This window comes from Rhipicephalus microplus, chromosome 2 (genome assembly GCF_043290135.1).
Source record: "Rhipicephalus microplus isolate Deutch F79 chromosome 2, USDA_Rmic, whole genome shotgun sequence".
NCBI classification, from domain to species: Eukaryota; Metazoa; Arthropoda; class Arachnida; order Ixodida; family Ixodidae; genus Rhipicephalus; species Rhipicephalus microplus.
In genome coordinates this window covers 48,629,653-48,648,151 of record NC_134701.1, presented here as the reverse complement: position 1 = coordinate 48,648,151, position 18,499 = coordinate 48,629,653, and the positions used below count along the sequence as shown (strand labels likewise).

The 18,499-nt window shown below is 45.6% G+C and overlaps 1 protein-coding gene across 3 annotated transcripts in view; it reads left to right on the top strand.

Annotated features, from left to right (window-relative positions):
• The window catches only part of Hmgcl (hydroxymethylglutaryl-CoA lyase), a 49,453-nt gene extending 38,485 nt beyond the window's left edge, over positions 1-10,968 (top strand). For all 3 annotated transcript variants that reach the window (XM_037420201.2, XM_037420199.2, XM_037420200.2), the window contains 2 exons: positions 1,245-1,448; positions 10,679-10,968. In XM_037420201.2, coding sequence (XP_037276098.2) covers positions 1,245-1,448; positions 10,679-10,780 — 306 coding nt within the window. In that variant the 3' untranslated portion in view covers positions 10,781-10,968. The remainder of the gene's footprint in view (positions 1-1,244; positions 1,449-10,678) is intronic.
• The last annotated feature ends 7,531 nt before the right edge of the window (positions 10,969-18,499 follow it).

The following is an 18,499-nucleotide window of genomic DNA, read 5'->3' as shown; positions in this document are numbered from 1 at the left end:
AGCGTTGCTGGCGACCACGTTGGTCGTAATAGCAAAGGCACATAAAACATTTTTTCTGTCTTTAAGTTGTGTTAGATGCATCGTCCCGGTGATAAATAACTGGTGCTGTCGCTCGATCACCAGTGTCCTGCAAAAAACCCATTATGATTTGAAAGAGGCTCTTAGCACTAGTCACGCAACATACCTCATTCTGTTCAATTACTCGTGCATGGATATGCCGCGTAACTGTGAGTACTAGTATGATTGCTGACTTCTAAATATGTTATGGCCAATCATTTGGAGCAGTGTATAACATTGCAGGCACCTTGAAAAATTTCGCCAGTTTTCTTTTTTTTTTGCCACCCCTACACCTCAGTTTCACTAATCCCCTGATTTTCAAGGTCGCCAGCTTGGCAGATCCACATTTGAATTAGTTGCAAAGTCTGTCAAAGCATCTGAAAGATGTAGTAAATGCTTATGTTAGCTTTATCATTGTTTGCCCTGGGGGGTGGTTCAAAATACTATTTTTATTGAAGTAGCATTGCACAAGTTCACTCTGCACGATTCATGTGGTGCTGAATGGTTTGTACTATACTCTTTTTTCTGAATGTAAGCCTTCTGTTTTTTATGCTGCTCCAAACTTGGTCTTTTGTGATAATAAATCGATGTTTTTTTGTTCCAGAACCTGCTCCAAGTTTGCGTTTGCATTTTAGTGCTCCAAAAGATAAATTTTGCTGCTCAAAAACTTGCTCCAAATTTTATTCGGCTGTTGCACCCTTGAAAAGGCTTACTTAAGATTTCAACAAGTCCATTTCTTTGAGATGCTTAATCTACTTGATGTTGTTTGAAGATTGTGCAAGTTTGTCTTCACATTCACATGTTTTCTGCTCTTGGTCTTTGTAAATACCTTCTACCCGGTGTGCAGCTGAACGTGCTTTGCCTTTTTTTATGCTACTTAAGGATCTTCGGCATGCTACAAAGATGCTACGCAGTTGTGTACAGCAGGTGAAAGAAACTAAGGCACCTTCACACGAGTGATCGCAAGCCCAAAGGAAGAGCATATTGCCATTTTATGATAGCAATCACGCTGCTCGTGTGCCTGTGACACCAAGCTGCTGCTAGTGCCGTTCATGTGACTTTGTATTTCATTGTATGCTGGGGGTATTTTTATGACCCGTATTATTGCAAAAAAAAAAAAGGAAGTGTGTGTTAGGTTATGATGAACAGCACTGGCATAATGCTCAAGTGCCTCACTCTGTCGGCAGGTGCCCGCAACTGCTCTGGCCGTCCACTGCCACGACACTTATGGACAGGCGCTGGCCAACATCTTGACCGCTCTGGCCATGGGTGTGGCCGTGGTCGACAGCTCAGTGGCCGGCCTTGGCGGGTGCCCATACGCGCGTGGTGCAACAGGAAATGTTGCCACCGAGGATGTGCTCTACATGTTGCACGGCATGGGCATACCAACGGTGAGCCTTTGTGTTATGCACAGCTTGTATGATCGCATGAACAGGCTTTGCGTTGTGTGGTTCCGCACCTTTTCATTCCCTCTTAATGCAAATATATTACATATATGCTCACCGCTTCTGACAATGAAGCTTGCAGTTATACTGAGAAGACTTTTTATAATTCTTGCAATATTGCTTTAAATAAAAGTATAGGTTCAAGTAACCTAGAACGAGTATTGTGGTGCTTGGGAATGCATGGAAGATATTATTATTCATCATCGTCATGATCAGCCTGACAACTATCACTGCAAGGCAAAGGCCTCTCACGTGTTTCACCACTCAACCCAGTCTTGTGCTTGATGCTGCCATTTTATACCCGCAAGCTTCGTACTCTCATCTGCCCAACCAACTTTCCTCTCCCCTCACCGGCTTGCCTTCTCTTGGAATACAGTGTGTGATCCTTAATGACCAGCGATTATCTTGCCTTCGTGCTGCAAACGCTGCCCTTGACCATTTCTTCTTCTTGATTTCGACCATGATGTCCTCAACAACTGTTTGTTATTGGGTACATTCTGCTCTCTTATTGTCTCTTGAAGTTACACCTATCATTTTCCTTTCAATTGCTCGCTGCGTTGTCCTCAACTCAAGCTGAACCCTTTTTGTAAGCCTCCAGGTTTCTGCTCTGTAGGCAAGTACTGGCAAGGTGCAGCTGTTATATACCTTTCTCTTGAGAATTAGTGGCAGATTATCATTCATGATTTGAGAATGCTTGCCGAATGTGATCCACCTGATCTTTATTCTTCTGCAGTCAAACCTCTTTAATACGTACCTTAATGTGTGACTGCGGTTTATACGTAGTCGCGAGGAATCCCCCGCCCAATTTCTGTTGAACCACATGTATTGGCTGACCGCGCTTAAGCCGTAGTCGCTTGTGGTATTACGTACAGGTAGTACGTACTATTTTTGTTCTCGTTATTCGTCCACAAACGGAAAATCGGCATAATTTCGTGTGTGCAGACATTCGATACTCTAGCTGTAACGATCGGACTGCAACAGTCAGTGATAGTGACGTCAAAACATGGTCACGTTTATGCATTTTCTGCGCGTACGGTTGTTGCTGATCGCATCGTGCAAAAGTATGACCTTAGAGATTAGTTTTTGATAACCCAGGAGCTCTAGGTCACTGCTTCCTGTAGAGGGTGCGAATTCGCAGTCGATTTGCAATCCAAACCAAGTATGTATTCTAAACGGCTCAGGAACGCTGAGTGAGGCTGAGAATATTTCTTTATTCGGTCTTCAGTTCTCACTTTTCCGCAGTGTTGATCGTGGCGGTGGTGTGGTGGTGTTTAGTTGCCTATGTTCTTCTCGTGCGGCGCGTCGTGTTTTTTTTTTTTTATTCTTGTCGTGTTGTGCGGTTGAATTCGCACACTAAAACTTCTTGTTATGCCGTAGTCTTGAGTGTAAAAGAAAAACTTGAGATCATTCGCATCATTGAAAATGTGGCCAAGAAATTTGCGGTAGCTTGCGAAAAGAACTTGCTGCTGTTGACTGTGCGTGGAATTCGGAACACTCGCGAATTGTTGACAGGCAGAGAAGGCAGCAATTTGAAGAGGTTCCGCAATAGAGACTCTGCTTATTCCGAAGTGGAAAAGGCCCTGCTTCTTTGGTTGAAAAAGGCACGGAGCAGGAATTTGCCGGTTAGCGGACCCCTGTTAACCAAAAATGCACAAACTTTTGCACATCAGCCTAACTGCCCCGATTTTGCTTGCAGCAACAGCTGGTTGTCATGGTTTAAAGGCATCATGGGGAAGGCTGTTTGAGGTGAGGCTGCTGCAGCAGACAGAAAAAAGGCGCTGTTGAATGGCAGGGCACCATTTTGCAGGAAGCCTTGACAGCCTACAATCCTGCTGACATTTTTAATTTTCATGAGTCAGCACTTTTCTATTACCTGCTTCCAAACAGAACATTAGCATTTAAGAACGAGAAGTGCACCGGCAGGAAACAGGCCGAAAATTGCCTATCTGTCGCTTTTGGCATAAATATGACCGGTAGTCGGAAGCTGCGACTGATGGTCACTGGCAAGTATGGAAATTCATGGTGCTTCAAAGGCGCTCAGATGCCATCCGGCATTGTTTACAAGCACAACAAAAAAGCCTGGATCACAGCCCAGCTGTTCGAGGAGTACGTGCGCCCGCTAGACCGATGTTTTGCTGCCAAGAAAAGGGGCATATTCATAGTACTACACATTGCGTCAGCGCATGATGATGTGGATAACCTGTCGGCTATTAAGCTGCTGTTTTTGCCGCCCAACACGACAGCGCTCGCCCAACCCCTCGATCTGGGCATCATCTGCTCTGTTAAGCAGATTTAGCGCAAAAATCTTTTGTGGAGGATGTTGCTTGCGATGGAGAGCAACAAGACGTACAGTATAGACCTCCTGGGTGCTATACACCTGCTTGCACACTCGTGGATGCAGGTACAGCCTGCAGCGACACGGAACTGTTTCGCGCGAACACAATTCAAGATGCCAGAAGAAGGCAACGACGACATCGAGGATGGTGTGGACACCAAAGACTGCGAGAGCTTCCTTGTTCAGGTGCTCGAGTGGCAAAAAGAGGGAGTAGAAAGGTAGAACTTTGGCACCATTTGAGATGTGAACGGAGAGGTTGGTACATCTCCGGACTTTTCCGACAGCGACATTGTTGCCACCTTTGCACCTCGTTCCAGTTAAAGCGGAATTGAGGAGGAGAGCGATGTCGAAGCAGACAATAGCCCCTCGGTATCTGAAGCTGCGCATGCTGTAACTGTGATGCGAGCCTTCGCCGAGAAGCGTGGTCTAATGAACGCTGGGTCGCGGCCTCACCGACTTCGAAGGTGCCGTTGTCGCGGCAAGGCCACCACGGCGACACGTGAAGATCACAGAGGTTTTTGCTGACAGTCCCTAAATAAAGCTTGCGTGCCTGCGTGTGTGCATGTGTGTGTGTGCAAGGATTGTGGTGTTCTTTTCTGACCGGTAAGTAGCCTCTAAAATGGCACTGACGGTTAATTCGTACATCGCTTAGTGCGTGCCAAAATGTCGTTCCCGGCCAACTACGTATTAATGGGGTTTGACTGCAGGTTTGACTCAGTCTTCTGGTTCGGCTCAGTGGTTACTACCTATCCAGCATGTTTCAGCATCTTTCTACCTATCACTAAGTGCTGTTTTCTGCGGAGAATGTTGCACATCACTTTAGTTTTGGGCATAATAATTGTCAGACCTACTTTTACGCTTTCCGTGTCCAGTTCTGTAATTATGAGCTGTAATTCGTCCCCTCAGTTACTTATCAAAGCAACGCCATCAGCGAATCGCAGGTTACCAGGATACAGTGGAGCCCTCTGTTACGTTCCTCACTGCTGCGTTTTCTTGGCTGTTACGTTGTCTTTCATCGGTCCTGGCATAGCTCTCCTAGAATCCCATGTAATGCGAACCCAGCTGTTATGTTGCAACTGTGAGAATGTTCCTGCATGATGCGTCGCAACTTAGTCTGCCGACCCCCCCCCCCCCCACTGTCCCCTCTGCCCCGGACACCGTCATTTTGATTTGACGTTTCAGTCTTGGACTGGCTTGGACGGCCGGAAGCGCGTGACAGTCCCACCGCTGCACGTTGTGACTCGTCTTCAGTCACTGTTGTGTGCACTAAGCTTGCTACCATTGCACATGTCAGCGCCATCTTTGTCAAGCCTTTATGGTGTCGCTTTAGGGGGGACACGGGTCTTAAAAGGCCGAAAATCGCGCAAATACCTGACTTTTTGAAATTAATATTTTCAGAATCTGCAACTATTTTCGCACTTACCTGAGAAGTTTCAAGCTTCTCGCGTTATTATTTCTGGCACAAAATCAATTTATAACACCCCTGTGAGATGAGTCTGAGCACAAATAGATGCTAAAGTCGCGCTTTTTCCACGCCGAACCGTTGCCGCTACACACGAGCTATCGTGGTCATCTTGGTCTCGTTTGGAAGGGTCGTTCTTCATCTTCAATTTCCCGCCACCCGTGGCTCGCCTTGCTCATTGGTTTTTCAAAAAAACGCGTCATGAAGAAGCACCACTGCATGATTCTATTGGCTGCTTGAGACACGTGACAAAACCTGGGCATTAAGTGGCATTTCCTTGGCCAAGTGGCGTTTCCGTCGTCTGTTTTTTCATCGTGACGCGCACGGACATGTGCCATTTTGTTATGGTGCTGTCGACTGCCTGCCGCAGTAAAGAAGTTCCTCACCGCGCTAACTTGTGAAGTGGTTGTGGCGATTGTTTGTTCGCTGTGAACTTCAGAAAACGCCCCGCTATCACTCAGGACAGAGAGGATAGCAAGCTCGCGGCGTTCAACGGCGGTCGCCGAGTCACCGATGTAGGCCTAACTTTTGTACGAGCCCGTCGGTTGTCGACAACGTCGCTGAAAGCGGCCGTGTTTTGGAGCTTCAACAATTACAGGACGGCAAGTAAAGAAGTAGAAGTGAAGCTACGAGAGATAGCAATCTTTGGAACGATAGAACGGAAGCGCTATCTTATCGCTAAACGCGCCGATGCTGCAGGTTCCCCCGTCTGACAATAACTGCGTGTCGGGTCGCCAGAGTGGAGTTCGCCGCGCGTCTGCAAACAGCACAAAATCAAGCCGTTTGCGGTGAACGTGTTCGCCACCCGCCTAATGAGAGCTACTGGCAACAGGTAAAGTGCTTGTAACAATGCGTCCGCAACGATGAACATATTGCGCCACGGCCTCAACACGAAAATGTGGCAATCTTACGTGGAAGGGAAACTAACATCTCACTGCTCTTGGAGCCTTGAAATGGATGAGCGAGTGCACGAGTTCAGTCCGCGACATCAACAACTCAATCTAGACAAGCCAGAAAATTGCTTTATTACGAGATGGATCGCGGATTACGCGTGCACATTTGTCGCAAATAGGCGTCACCGAACTGGTAAGCGGCTTAGTCGGCAGACGAGTTCAAGGCGACGTCATCAGCTCGCAAGTGTGCCTCTGCAAAAAACATGCAGCGGGCATTAAAAAAACGCCATTTAGGTGATGCAAAACAGACTACATGCCTGGTGCCTACTGAGAAAGCTGAATTTACAAATAATTGTAAATAAACAACTTTTCCATGCTACTGTCTGCCCAAAATGGACTTGTTTTGTTTTTGCATGATTTCTCAGGATTCAAATTTTGGTGCAGTTGCAAACTTGTCTAAAAAATATCTCTGCCTCCAGAGCAGCTAGGACTGTCATTTTTGTTGTGACATGTAGCTGTATCTTTAGTATACACAATGGTAGGTGTGAATTTTTGATTAAAATCTTCAAAAATTTGATTTTTGCCAGAAATTAATACAGTGGGCGTGTCTGCAACACTGAAGTGCAAGGTGCGACACTCTTGGTAAAATTATCAAATAAAAAAAGCACTCCTATCATTATGGTGTAGCTTATAAGTATACAGGCATGTGCCAATAGTTGTAGCTCTGCAATACAAATTTCCTGTCTTGTTATACCGGCAAACAATAGGTAATTATTTTGGGATACGTCTAAAACTAAGTGGTTTAGAAGAACAGTAATTGTATTTTAGAAATCAGCATCAAAAACTCAGTCACACTGTGAGTTTTCTTTATTAATGCATGAAAATATCGGACATTTCGTCTCAAGTACAGTGTCTCCCCTTAAGTGGAAAGCGCTTTTTCTTGACCAAAAGCCGGACGTACTTAAAGTAGTTGACAAGCAGCCAGCGCGAAAAACAGTCTACATTGCCAAAGACCTTGGACTGCCACCGTCAACACTCATCAGCATAGTCTGAAAGCGTGCCAAGATTGAAGGAATAGCGCTCTCTTCGACCCAAAAGCCAAGCAAGCTGATGGCGGCTAGCACGGGAACTTCGACGAGGCTCTTCTCACCTGGTTCAAGCAAGCTCGCGCTGCTGGTATCAACTTCGACGGCAGCATTTTGTGCGACAAGGCAATGGAAATAGCCGACATACTGGGCATCGCTGATTTAGCGGAGTCAAAAGGCTGGATCGATCGTTTCCGCAAGAAGCACGGCATCATTTACAGAACAGTAAGCGGAGAAGCGGCAAGTGTGAATGAGAAAACAGCCAAGTTCATATTATCTGCTTTAATGGAGGGGTACGAGCCTCGTGACATTTATAACGCGGTCAAACCGGCCTCTTCTTTCGTGTGAAGAAATTGTTAAACTTGAAAGGCGAAGCGTGCTATGGAAGCGAATGCAGCAAAGACCGGCTGACAGTTCTTTTTTGCCGCAATATAGATGACTCGAACAAACTAGAGCCGTGATTGATCGGCAAGTTTAAAACCCACAGTGCTTGAAAAACATTTGCCTGCGGCCATGCCACTACAGAAGTAACAGTCGTTTGTGGGTGACGTGCGCTTTGTTTGAAGAGTTTCGAGTCGTGAGTGATCGGCAAGTTTAAAACCCACAGTGCTTGAAAAACATTTGCCTGCGGCCATGCCACTACAGAAGCAACAGTCGTTTGTGGATGACGTGCCCTTTGTTTGAAGAGTTTCTTTGATAATAAAATGGGTTCACAGTGCAGGAGGGTTCTCCTTTTCCTGGACAATTATGCTGCCCACCCGAGAGATCTGCCATTTTTAAAAAACATCAAACTTTTTTTTTGCACCAAATATGACGAATCATTTGCAGTCGTGGGATGCTGGGTCACAAAATGCTGGAGGCATTCGTAGAGAAGAAGCATTGTGAAGCACTGTCTTGCGCATATTGGTGGTGGATAGCAGGCTACAATAATTTCGGAACTTGACGCCATGCATTACGTGGCGTCAGCGTAGACTGCTGTGAGCGCGTCAACTGTAGAACACTGCTTTGCGAGCTGTTGGTTCCATATGGACAGCGAAGGGGAGCCTGCCATGGAAGCTCAACAACGGAAGCAGCCTCGTATGAGCAAGAGCTTATTGAGGCATTCTTTATTGGAATTCTGTTGCTTTCCTCATGGAGAACTATGGTGGCCTTGGATCCACTGTAGGTTTCTTCCAGTATGTTTATGTAGGGTTCGTCGATGCCTTGATTTCATAATGCCTGCATCACTGCTGATGTCTCGGCTGAGGCAAGCACCTTCTTGTAATCTATGAAGGCTATGTAAAGGGGTTAGTTGCACTCTGCGCATTTATCTATCATTTGATTGATAGTATGAATATGGTCTTTTGTGGAGTAACCTGTAAGAAATCCTGCTTTGTCCTTTGCATGATTGAACTCTAAACTCACTTAAGTCTGTTAACAGTTGTTTTTGTGAATAGCTTGTAGACAATGGGCAGTAAGCTGATCGGCTTGTAATTTTTCAAGTCCCTGATGTCTCCTCTTTAATGGATTCAGACGATGTTGGCTTTCTTCCAAGATTCTGATACCCTTCCCGTCAAGAGGTACTTCGTATATAAGGTGGCCAGTTCATCCAACACAATTTCTCCGCCATCTTTCAGGAGGTTCGTCATCTTATCCTTACCAGCGGCTTTGCCTCTGTGCTTTCGTTCTAGGGCTTTCCTTACTTCCACTCTCGTTACTGATAGGATGTCGAACTACTCTGGACTATTATTGTATTTCGATATATTGTCCTGGCTGTTTTCGCTTCTGTACAGCTCTCTGTAGAACTCCTCCACCACCTCGACTATCCTATCTATATTGGTTATGACACTAGGGAGACGTCGTTCATAGCAAAAAAGCCAGGTGTCATTCACCAACAAAAGGTCATAGTCCCCTAATGCAGCACAGCAACATACGTGGCAGATCATGTCTCCCAAGAACATTTAATAATTGGAATTCTCTGCCTGTATCGTTGACAAGCATCGCGGACTTTCTTTAAATTTAAGAATATTTTTAAAACAGTCATTGCCTGATTATCCCCTTTTATGTTTTATTCAACAATTACCCTACTTTGTTTATTGCCTTTGCTATGAAATAAAAATAAAATTATGATTCATATGATTTGTTTAAGATATTTTGTGAATTAGCAGTATTAATCTTCGTGGCTCAGTCAGTTTGTATACATATATACATATATGTATGACATGTACTTTGTGTGCTTTTTTTTATGGTTGTGCATTGATTTTCCCTCTCTGAAATGTTCTATGTGCTCTGAGGATAAAATAAATGAAAATAATTACTTAGTTTTAAAATGTGCGGGAATTTAAAAGCATGCTGTAGAGCAGTGGTTCTGAAATGGGGACACCCTCACCGGCATTTTTCTTTAAGCGTGACTGGGCCTTGTATTGATGAACTGTCCAAAATGAAGTGATGTGGCACGTTTGTTTAACGTTTTTGGTAGCACTAAAAGGCAGCTTTTTCACGCTGCACTTGTTTTAATTTCCCTATGTACCCCTTCCCTCCACTGCAAGGGGTCCCCCATTACTTCCACCAGTCCACAAGGGGTCTTCGACACATCCCTGGCTCAGAACCACTGCTGTAGAGCATTCACAGCACAAAGAAGCGACCAATCTACACAAACACTAGAAGCCTTAGAATTTCGCTCATTAAATAATAAAGTTTGTAATAAAGCAACGCGATACTGCTCTCTAAAAATAGCAAATGCTACGGAAAATGTTAAAATTATTATTTTGCACACATAATACACGTGAAAAATCTGCATTTGTGAAAGACAACCATATAAGGGACCCTGCAACACTGTTTGAGCATGGTCAGAAAACGCTGCCAATCGGTAGTAGAGGCTCCCGAGAACACGTCAGCCCAGTAATATAGCACAGCAAGCGCTTCGAATTCACCATAAATTACCCGTCAGCTGAAAATTTATTTCTCTTCTCTCAATGAGGCTACAAGCTTAAAAATCACTCGTCACAGCTATTGTATCAGTCATTGGCTAATTTTATTGTCGCGCCTGCGGTCGTTACAGGGAACGCTGCCAGAGGCCGTGCGTGACTTGTCTATGCGTGCGTGCGTGATGGCACTTATAGAAACCACATATTTGAAAAAAAAAAAGATAAAGTTCTCAAGGTCACGAAGTGCACGTTGCACACTTTCTCTGTTCATTCATGCATGTTCTAAGCAGTGTTCATGGTCTAAGTGAATGCACAAACCATTGTTCCCTTGCCAGAATCCTGAGCCGTGTCCATTTTTGGTTCACTGTGTGCACATTTGGCATTATAGCAGTCAGCTTTGCCAGGTAGCTCTGCTTGGCTTCTGTCATGAGCATAGTGTTTGCCGACCTGTTTAATGCGGAGTATTGCTCCTCATCTTGTTCTTTGTGTTTGCAGGGCGTTGACCTCCAGAAGGTGATTGGTGTAGGTGACTTCATCTGCAAGGCTCTCAACAGGCCGAACAACTCCAAGGTGTCACGAGCCATCAGCAGGCTCTGAGTCGCACCTACAGCCAATCTTCACCGCTTCATCCCAGAAGCCAAAGGCCCATCACTACTCCCATCATCGTTATCATGATCACCCAATGTTGGTCACGTTGGCTCCTCCCTGGCTTGGCTTCGGAGGTGGCTCACTATAGTCATTAATTTTGCAAGAACCTCAGCAACTTTTTTTTTTTTTTTGGACGGCCTCGTATATTCAAGAACCTCGATATTGAGCAGTTCCCAATGTCATGGCAGAGGCCTCCTATTTATTTATTTTGTGCATTTAGTGTATTTTCATATACAGTTTCATTGTATACTTGTGCCAATTATGTTTTACACATCTGTATTGACACGCTGCTTTGCATATTCAAAGTGGCTTTTGTGGTCTTGGTAAAGATCATTGTAGCTAAAGGCCATTCAAATATTACTGCTTAGTGGTTTATGAAAATAATTAATTTGCATTCACTGCTGCTGAGATAAGCTCACTTAAAGGATTTACTTTCGTGTGTAATAAAAACGATAATGTTGTATGCTGAAATCGCTCTCAAAATAATAATTTAAATTCAGGTAATGTTACTAGTTTGGATACTGTACCGCCTGGCAGTTTCTCTTGTAATGTCCGTGCTGGCAAGTCACTGCCTTTGTCAGAACGTTTCGCATTGAGCCTGGTGTTTAGAGTTTGCCATTTTTCTGTAGGAAGCCAGAAGTTTGTCGAACTCAACGCTGTGATACTCGCGCAAGTTAGTGAACATTTGTACGAGGGGCACTAATCTTTTCTTTTTTTTTATTTGTGAAGTTCTCTCATGACTTTTTGTGGTGAACATTCAAGAAGAATATTGATGCATTGACAATCATGCTGCCTGTACCTTCTGTATAAATATCCTTATGTACTGAAACTTTAATGTGCAGTTAATGACAAATAAAATTTGTTACTGCGAATTTTGCTGTTTTGGTCGAGTTTCTTACAAGCGATCTGCTGTAGCCAAGAAAGAGCAGGATTGTTTTCCATCGACATTCTCACTTCATGCTTTGATAAAACGGCAGTGGCGTAGTCAGACATTTGTTTGAAGGAGGGGTTGTACGTGCATTTGCGTGTGTGCATATGAACGCAAGGTACAAATTGAAATAATTTCGAAGGGTTTGATTGTCCCCCTCGACTGCACCACTGGGATACAGGTTGCCTTAGCAGTGTGACAGGCCTGTAGCCAGGGGAAGAGGAAGCCTGGAACTCGACCCCTTCTTTTGCAGTATTGATGAAGGGGTTAGTTTTACTGCAAATACGGTAAATAACTAAGGTATGTATTTTTCTCGAATAGTAAAAGCCTTCAGAAAGTGCCTCCCTCAAAAATAATTCTTGCTATGGATTTCGCATTTGATAAGGTACTTAAGTAGTATAGTAGGCTGCAATCGTGCAACGACTATTCTTTTTTCTGTGCTTTTCGCCATCATTAGCAGTTTTCGTATTTGTCGAAGCAACTTGCAGATGTCTAATGACGGTGAAAAGCATAGGAAAAGAATTGTCCCGCAATGGGAGCCCTACGATATGTAACGCCATTATGCCTATGTTGGTGAAATTCCAAAATAGTAGCCAACTTCTATTGTTTTCTGTATGCAAATGGTTGTTGATTGTGTATGAGCCAAGGCGAGACCAATACAATGTCAAAAAGAGGATGCCGCCTCTGGTGAGTATGTCGCTGTCCGCCATAAGGTGTTTGAGCAGCCCCCATTTGCTTCCACTCCGCATTTTGCCATCTGCTTCGTCACATGTGTTGTTCCATTGCTGGGGGCAGAGCGTTTCGGCGTGAGATTCGATTTCACGGCCAAGGTCTGCGATTTTTGTGCTTAAGTGTCTGTTGAGCCTGTTTTTACGCCACGCTTCTTCTGTGGAGCTTGTTTTTACCCCACGCTTCTTTTCGGTCATGCTTTTTCTGCAGCAAACTGGCCAGGTGAGAGTCCATGGCCTGGATGGGATTCATCAGTTTGGACTTCTTTGATGACCTCATTTACTGCCATTTTTAATTCATTTAAGAGGGCTTCATATGATAGTTCTGTACTGCTTTTCTGCTTCCTCATTTTACGGAACTAGTCCCAGTCTGATTTTGAATTTTCTTGGCGCTTTCACCTCGTTCTCAACGGTAATTTCCAGGATGCAGTGATCGCTACCTGGGTCCTCGGCGAGATTATCCCAGGTAGCTCTGACGTTCTTGGTGAAGGTCAAGTCGGGCAGTGTGTCCCGCTGTACCGAATTACCTCTTCTTGAAGGGAGGGCAAAGTTGTTTATAAGCTGCAGGTCCAGCGCATTCGCGCTTTCTGCTAACTTGGTGCCTTTGCCTTCGCTTTTTAAGTATTCCCACTCGGTGCTCCTGGCGTAAAAATCGCTCGCTACTATGAGCGGATTGTCACTCGTCATTTTCTCAACGGAGGTAAGCAGTCTGTTGAAATCTCTCTTCTTATCTGATGGAGGACTGTGAACATTGGGCATAAAGATGCTTCTTTTAACAGCCCTGTGTGATAAGATTTCCGCCAGGACCGTTTACAGGCCTTTTTTGTACACGTGGGCAACCCTTTCGGCGAACATTATGTCCTTCCGGATGAAGGTAGCCACTCCTCGCGTCTTGTTCTGTTCGGGATGCAGGGTCGGCCATGCTACCCTGTACCCCTGTATGCCAATGATTTTAGCAGTTTTGCTTTCTCCACATTCGTGCAGCAATATTATATGAGGCTTTTTTTACAAGCTAGCAATAGGTGTGTTAGTGGTGCTTTGCGTTTCTGAAGTGAGGTACAGTTCCACTGTCAGATCTTAATCTCGTTACGATCAGCAGCCGTTTGGGCTTGGTAGCTTGTGTGCGTCGCGGCTATTTACCTGCGCGAGATTGCGTGCTTTGACTGGTCGGACTTTAGCTCTAGAAGTTATGCTTGGCACGCTTGCCGTAACCTCTGGTTTGTCCACGCTTAGGCTCTGAGGAGCAGCCGCCACAGGGGGGTTGGCTACTATCTTCTCCAGACTCATGAACCTGTGGTTTGCTTTGTCAGTGTAAGTCTTAAAGGTTTCCATAAACTTGGCAAGCGTGTTCGCCAACGTATCAATTTTGTCGTTGAGTTTAGTTATCGCGAACTCGGCGATTGTCAGTGGGGCCTCTTTATCGCTCGAAACGATTTTGATCTCCTCCGTCGTGTCGCTGTCTACGGCTTTGCTTGGATGTGTGTTGTGGATTGCTTGTTGTAAGCGTGTTGTCGGTGGTGCTGGTGAGCTCGACAGGTTCATTCCGTGGCTGCTCTCTATTATAGCTATTGAGGCTCGGAGCACTTCAAGCCCCTTCTTAAGGGCCCTGTTTGCTTGTTCAAGCGCTAGAATGCGAGAATCGGGAGCATGCTCGGGCTGTGCCTTACCTTTGGGCTGGCTACTTGTGCTTCGTGATGCACCTTCAACCCTGCTGGCCCAGGAGCCATTGTTCGGCTGTTGCTGTAGCTGCTTGGCTGTTGGTCTCGTTCTCGATCGGGATCTGGAGCACTCCTGAGATGACAGGCGGCTGTCGGATACCGACAGGGTCGAGGGGCGCCCTCCGGAACGAGAATGCCCTCTGGATCGGGAACGCCCTCTGTATCGGGATCTCCCTCTGGATGGAGAACGGTGATGGACGTTTGAGGCGTTCTCCCGTCCCGGCACCTGGTTGTGGCAGGGTTCCTTGAACGTGACAGATGTTGGTGCGTCTTGACGTTGTTGTGCTTGCCACTTTTGCTTTCTGCATCTTCTTCTCGCTATGTATGGAATGTGGAAGCGTGTTTTGCATTCGCAATCTCCGATGGGGTGATTGCCATTGCAAAGCTTGCATTTAAGCTCGCAGTGATGTACGCCGTCTTCTTGTATTGTTTCATCGCAGTTGGGACATTTCTTGCTCGTTGCGTTTATGTGCCGGCAAACATCGGCGCGATGGCCGACTCCAGCACACGTTCTGCAAACATTGACTTCTCGCTTGTAGAGGGAGCAGGGAACCATGGCGGTTCCGCACATCACTGTGCTCGGAACGCACAACCCGTCAAAGAGAATAGCAACGAATTTGGTCTTTTTGATGCGCCTTGCCTCGATGGCAGTGGGACTGCGGTCGTGCACCATCAGGCGTTTGAGCGTTAATTGTGTCATCAAGGGAGAGGTCAACGTTCTTGATGACGGGCCACGTTTGCAGCAACTTCGAACGAGCCTTGGTTTGTGTGCAGTTTCTGCACGATCACGTATGATGTAGCATTATTTTGTTGCGGCGTAGAAATAACACTGATGTTTTGCATATTGTTGGGGCAGATCCTGTCCTCCTGTGCTTGTTCGTCGGTGATCTGGGCGGCCATGATGACGGCTCTCGCCAGCAAAACGAGATCGACTCTAGCTACGTCCAATCCTCCTCTTGGTCTCATGATTTTCTGATATGGTCCTTGGGTAGGCGGGGTAGCTTGGAAGCGGATACCACACGGTGTTGTGCTGACTGGCTCTTTTTGAAGCCCCCCGGTGCTTTGTTTGAACGTTGTGCTCGACCGTCCCAGTGGCCAGCTCTTCGTGCGGCGGAGTCGTCTGTCTTCGGCGTCCCATGGCGGTGGCCCATCCTGGTCCATCGAAGATCTCCGCGCTTACTTCCATTCCCTCCACGATTATGGTGGAATGCATTTTCAGTGCCTGGTGTCAGCTGCGACGTACGGAGGATGATCCAGCAGCTGCCGCGTCTGGCCGAGCCCTTGGCTACGTCTAACTACCTTACTTCTCGCCAACCCTAGGCGTGGTTAGGGTTAGCGAAGACGCTGGCCGCGTCGCAATAAAGTTCAGAAGGATGTCTAAGAGTTCACTCACCGACAAAAATGGCGTCTCCACTAAAATCGCAGAGCTTGCTTGTTCGAATAAGCACAAAGTCAAGTGATCTTGGAGGATAAAAACGACCGAAAACATTTATAGAAGCGGGAGTGGACGTTTTAACGTCCGCGCTCCTCGACATCACAGCGATCTCTGCCACAATGGACTTGCGCAGACGTTGCATTTCGTTGTCTATAGCCAAGGCCACTAGAGGCGTAGCGAGACATTTTTTCAGGGGGGGGGGGGGGGGGTTTACACCGACTTGACTAGGGGTGGGAGGGGGTACAGGCATCAGCTTTTCTCTGTGACGTCATTATCGATGGTATTTTGAGAATATTGTGTACATCTATATCAAAGTCATGAGAGTCCCCCCCTCCTCCCCCGATCCCCATGCGTATATGCTTGTGAAGAGAGTATAAGCAAAAGTAGAGTAATAGCAGTAGAACATAAAGTAAACGACTGGTACCGTGGTCGTTTCAAGCAACGGCCTCAGTAAATGGACTAGTCTTCGAAAGCGCATCACTGCGACGACCCGCCCGATCAGAGAAGACCTCCTTAATTGTTAATCCCTGTTAAGCACAGATGGCGTAGTCCTTGTCGGGGCGATGTGCGTTTCACAAGTCAAGGATGGCTCCGCTTACAACGTGAAATGAAAATGACTGCATGCCTATACGAATGATTTTTATGTTGAGCTCCATATGTCAAGAAGCAGCCCTGCCACAGTTATAATTTTTAGTAAACATTTTTACCTTACTGCGCGCATTCATGCATGCTTGCGGTGTAAACTCTGCTGCACGTTGGCAATGCGATTTCGCACGCGTTATTTTTTCAGGCAGATTTTCTCGCAACCATGGGTGACATTGCAGTTGCATTGTGACTTTTGATATTGTGAGCGTAGTCACCGACTCTTCTTTATCAATTTGACGTGTCATCATCATTTGTATATTTCCTCATCTGTAGATATCATCATCAGTGTGGGCCAGCTCGAGCTCGTCTCGAATAAAGCTCTTCCTCATAAGTGGTAAACGGTGCTTCTCGATCGCAAAGTCCTGTCGCACGTTACCACTGGAGCTCTGCTCGGGTCGTCATCTATTACCACCTGGTATGGCAGTGCAAGACAATCCTGGTTCATACAACACCACCGGTCCAGTGCAGCCTCCACCATCAACCCTCGCCATTCATAGCCACCAGCGTGATCCGCCTGTGTTCTCGGGTCTTAAAGGGGATGACGTTGAAGAATGGCTACACACCTACGACCTCGTAGGCGAGTTGAACAGGTGGGATACTCTGCACAAATTACGTACGGTCCCTTTCTACCTGACTGATGTTGCCAAAATCTGGTTTTGGAACCACCTCCAAGATCTTCCCGACTGGGACACGTTCGCATGGCAGATTCGTCCGATTTTTGGTTCTCCCCATGTTCGCGCTGAAGCAGCAACGAAGAAGCTTGCTGAACGCATTCAACTGGCGGGTGAATCATACACCTCGTACATTGAGGATGTTCTTGCCTTGTGCAAGCGAGTAAACTCATCTATGCCTCAAAGCGACCAAATATGCCCACATTACCAAAGGCATATGGACTATCCTCCATGGGTGCTTGTTATACCAAGCATTGAATTCTCAGTGGATGGCATTATTAGAAAGAGAGACATGTTCATCCAAGCTGCTCAACAACTAGTGCTTTATCAGATACACATGCGGTATCCAGAGTACATACATATTTACACAGATGGCTCAAGTACTACAACGTCTTCAACATCGGCATTTATCATACCACAGCTCAATATTCAGGAATCGTTTAAATTATGCCGCACGACGTCATCTACAACATCTGAGCTCTTTGCTATTCTGTATGCTCTAAAGTTTATAAACTCGGTAGCAGATGCTAGAAAATGGGTACTTTTCAGTGACTCACAGGCCGCATTAAGATCACTCTCCAGTACAAACAGGACAGTAATAAGTGATAGTATGACATACGAAACGCTGAAGGAGCTCACTAAAGCAAAGAAGGCGCAACATGAGATCGAATTCCAGTGGATACCTGGCCACTGCAACATTCCTGGAAACACAGCTGCCGATGAAGCAGCACGACAAGCACATCGTAAAGACGTTACTGTTTCTTTACCGATTTCGAAAAATGAATTGCGTAGTATTATAAAGAATACAACTTTTAGAATGAGCAAAACTGCTTGGTTTGACCAAAGTACAAAGAGCTGCGATTTATATCACATCGAACCATTTATTGAATTCAAAATTACGCTGGCATTAGATAGAAGGATGGAAACTCTAATTCACTGATTGAGGCTAGGCACCGCATACACAAAACATTTTTTGCACAGAATCGGCAGAGCTGAAACTCCCGAATGCGATTGTGGATTTATAGATGAAGACGTATGTCACCTTCTCATAGACTGTCCACATCATGACACGCCAAGACGTCGTCTTAAAAGCGAACTGTTCGCATTGGACCACAGACCATTTAGCATGAAAAAACTTCTGGGCCCGTGGCCAACTGGAGTTTTACAGTCCCACGCTTTAAGAGCATTAACACGTTTTTTACAAGACAGCGGGATTGCTGACAAGTATTAACAAAGAACAAGCTTTCATTTGTAACACATATGTACTTATTATATACAGTATCATGTGACACCCATCACGTGTGTGTTGTGAAATGAATGACGTGTCGACTATTATGTACATACGAGCGAATGCATCTTTATAAGGACCAGACGTGTGCTTTGTTGTTTTGTTGTTGTGTTTTGTGTTTGTTGTTTGTGTTTTGTTGTTTCCAGAGACTTCTTACAATGACTCTCAAACATTTACTTACCATTGTGATATGTACGTATAAGTGTGTCTTTACATATCTGTGCCTGAGTTTTCTATTTTCCATGCACTGCTTTG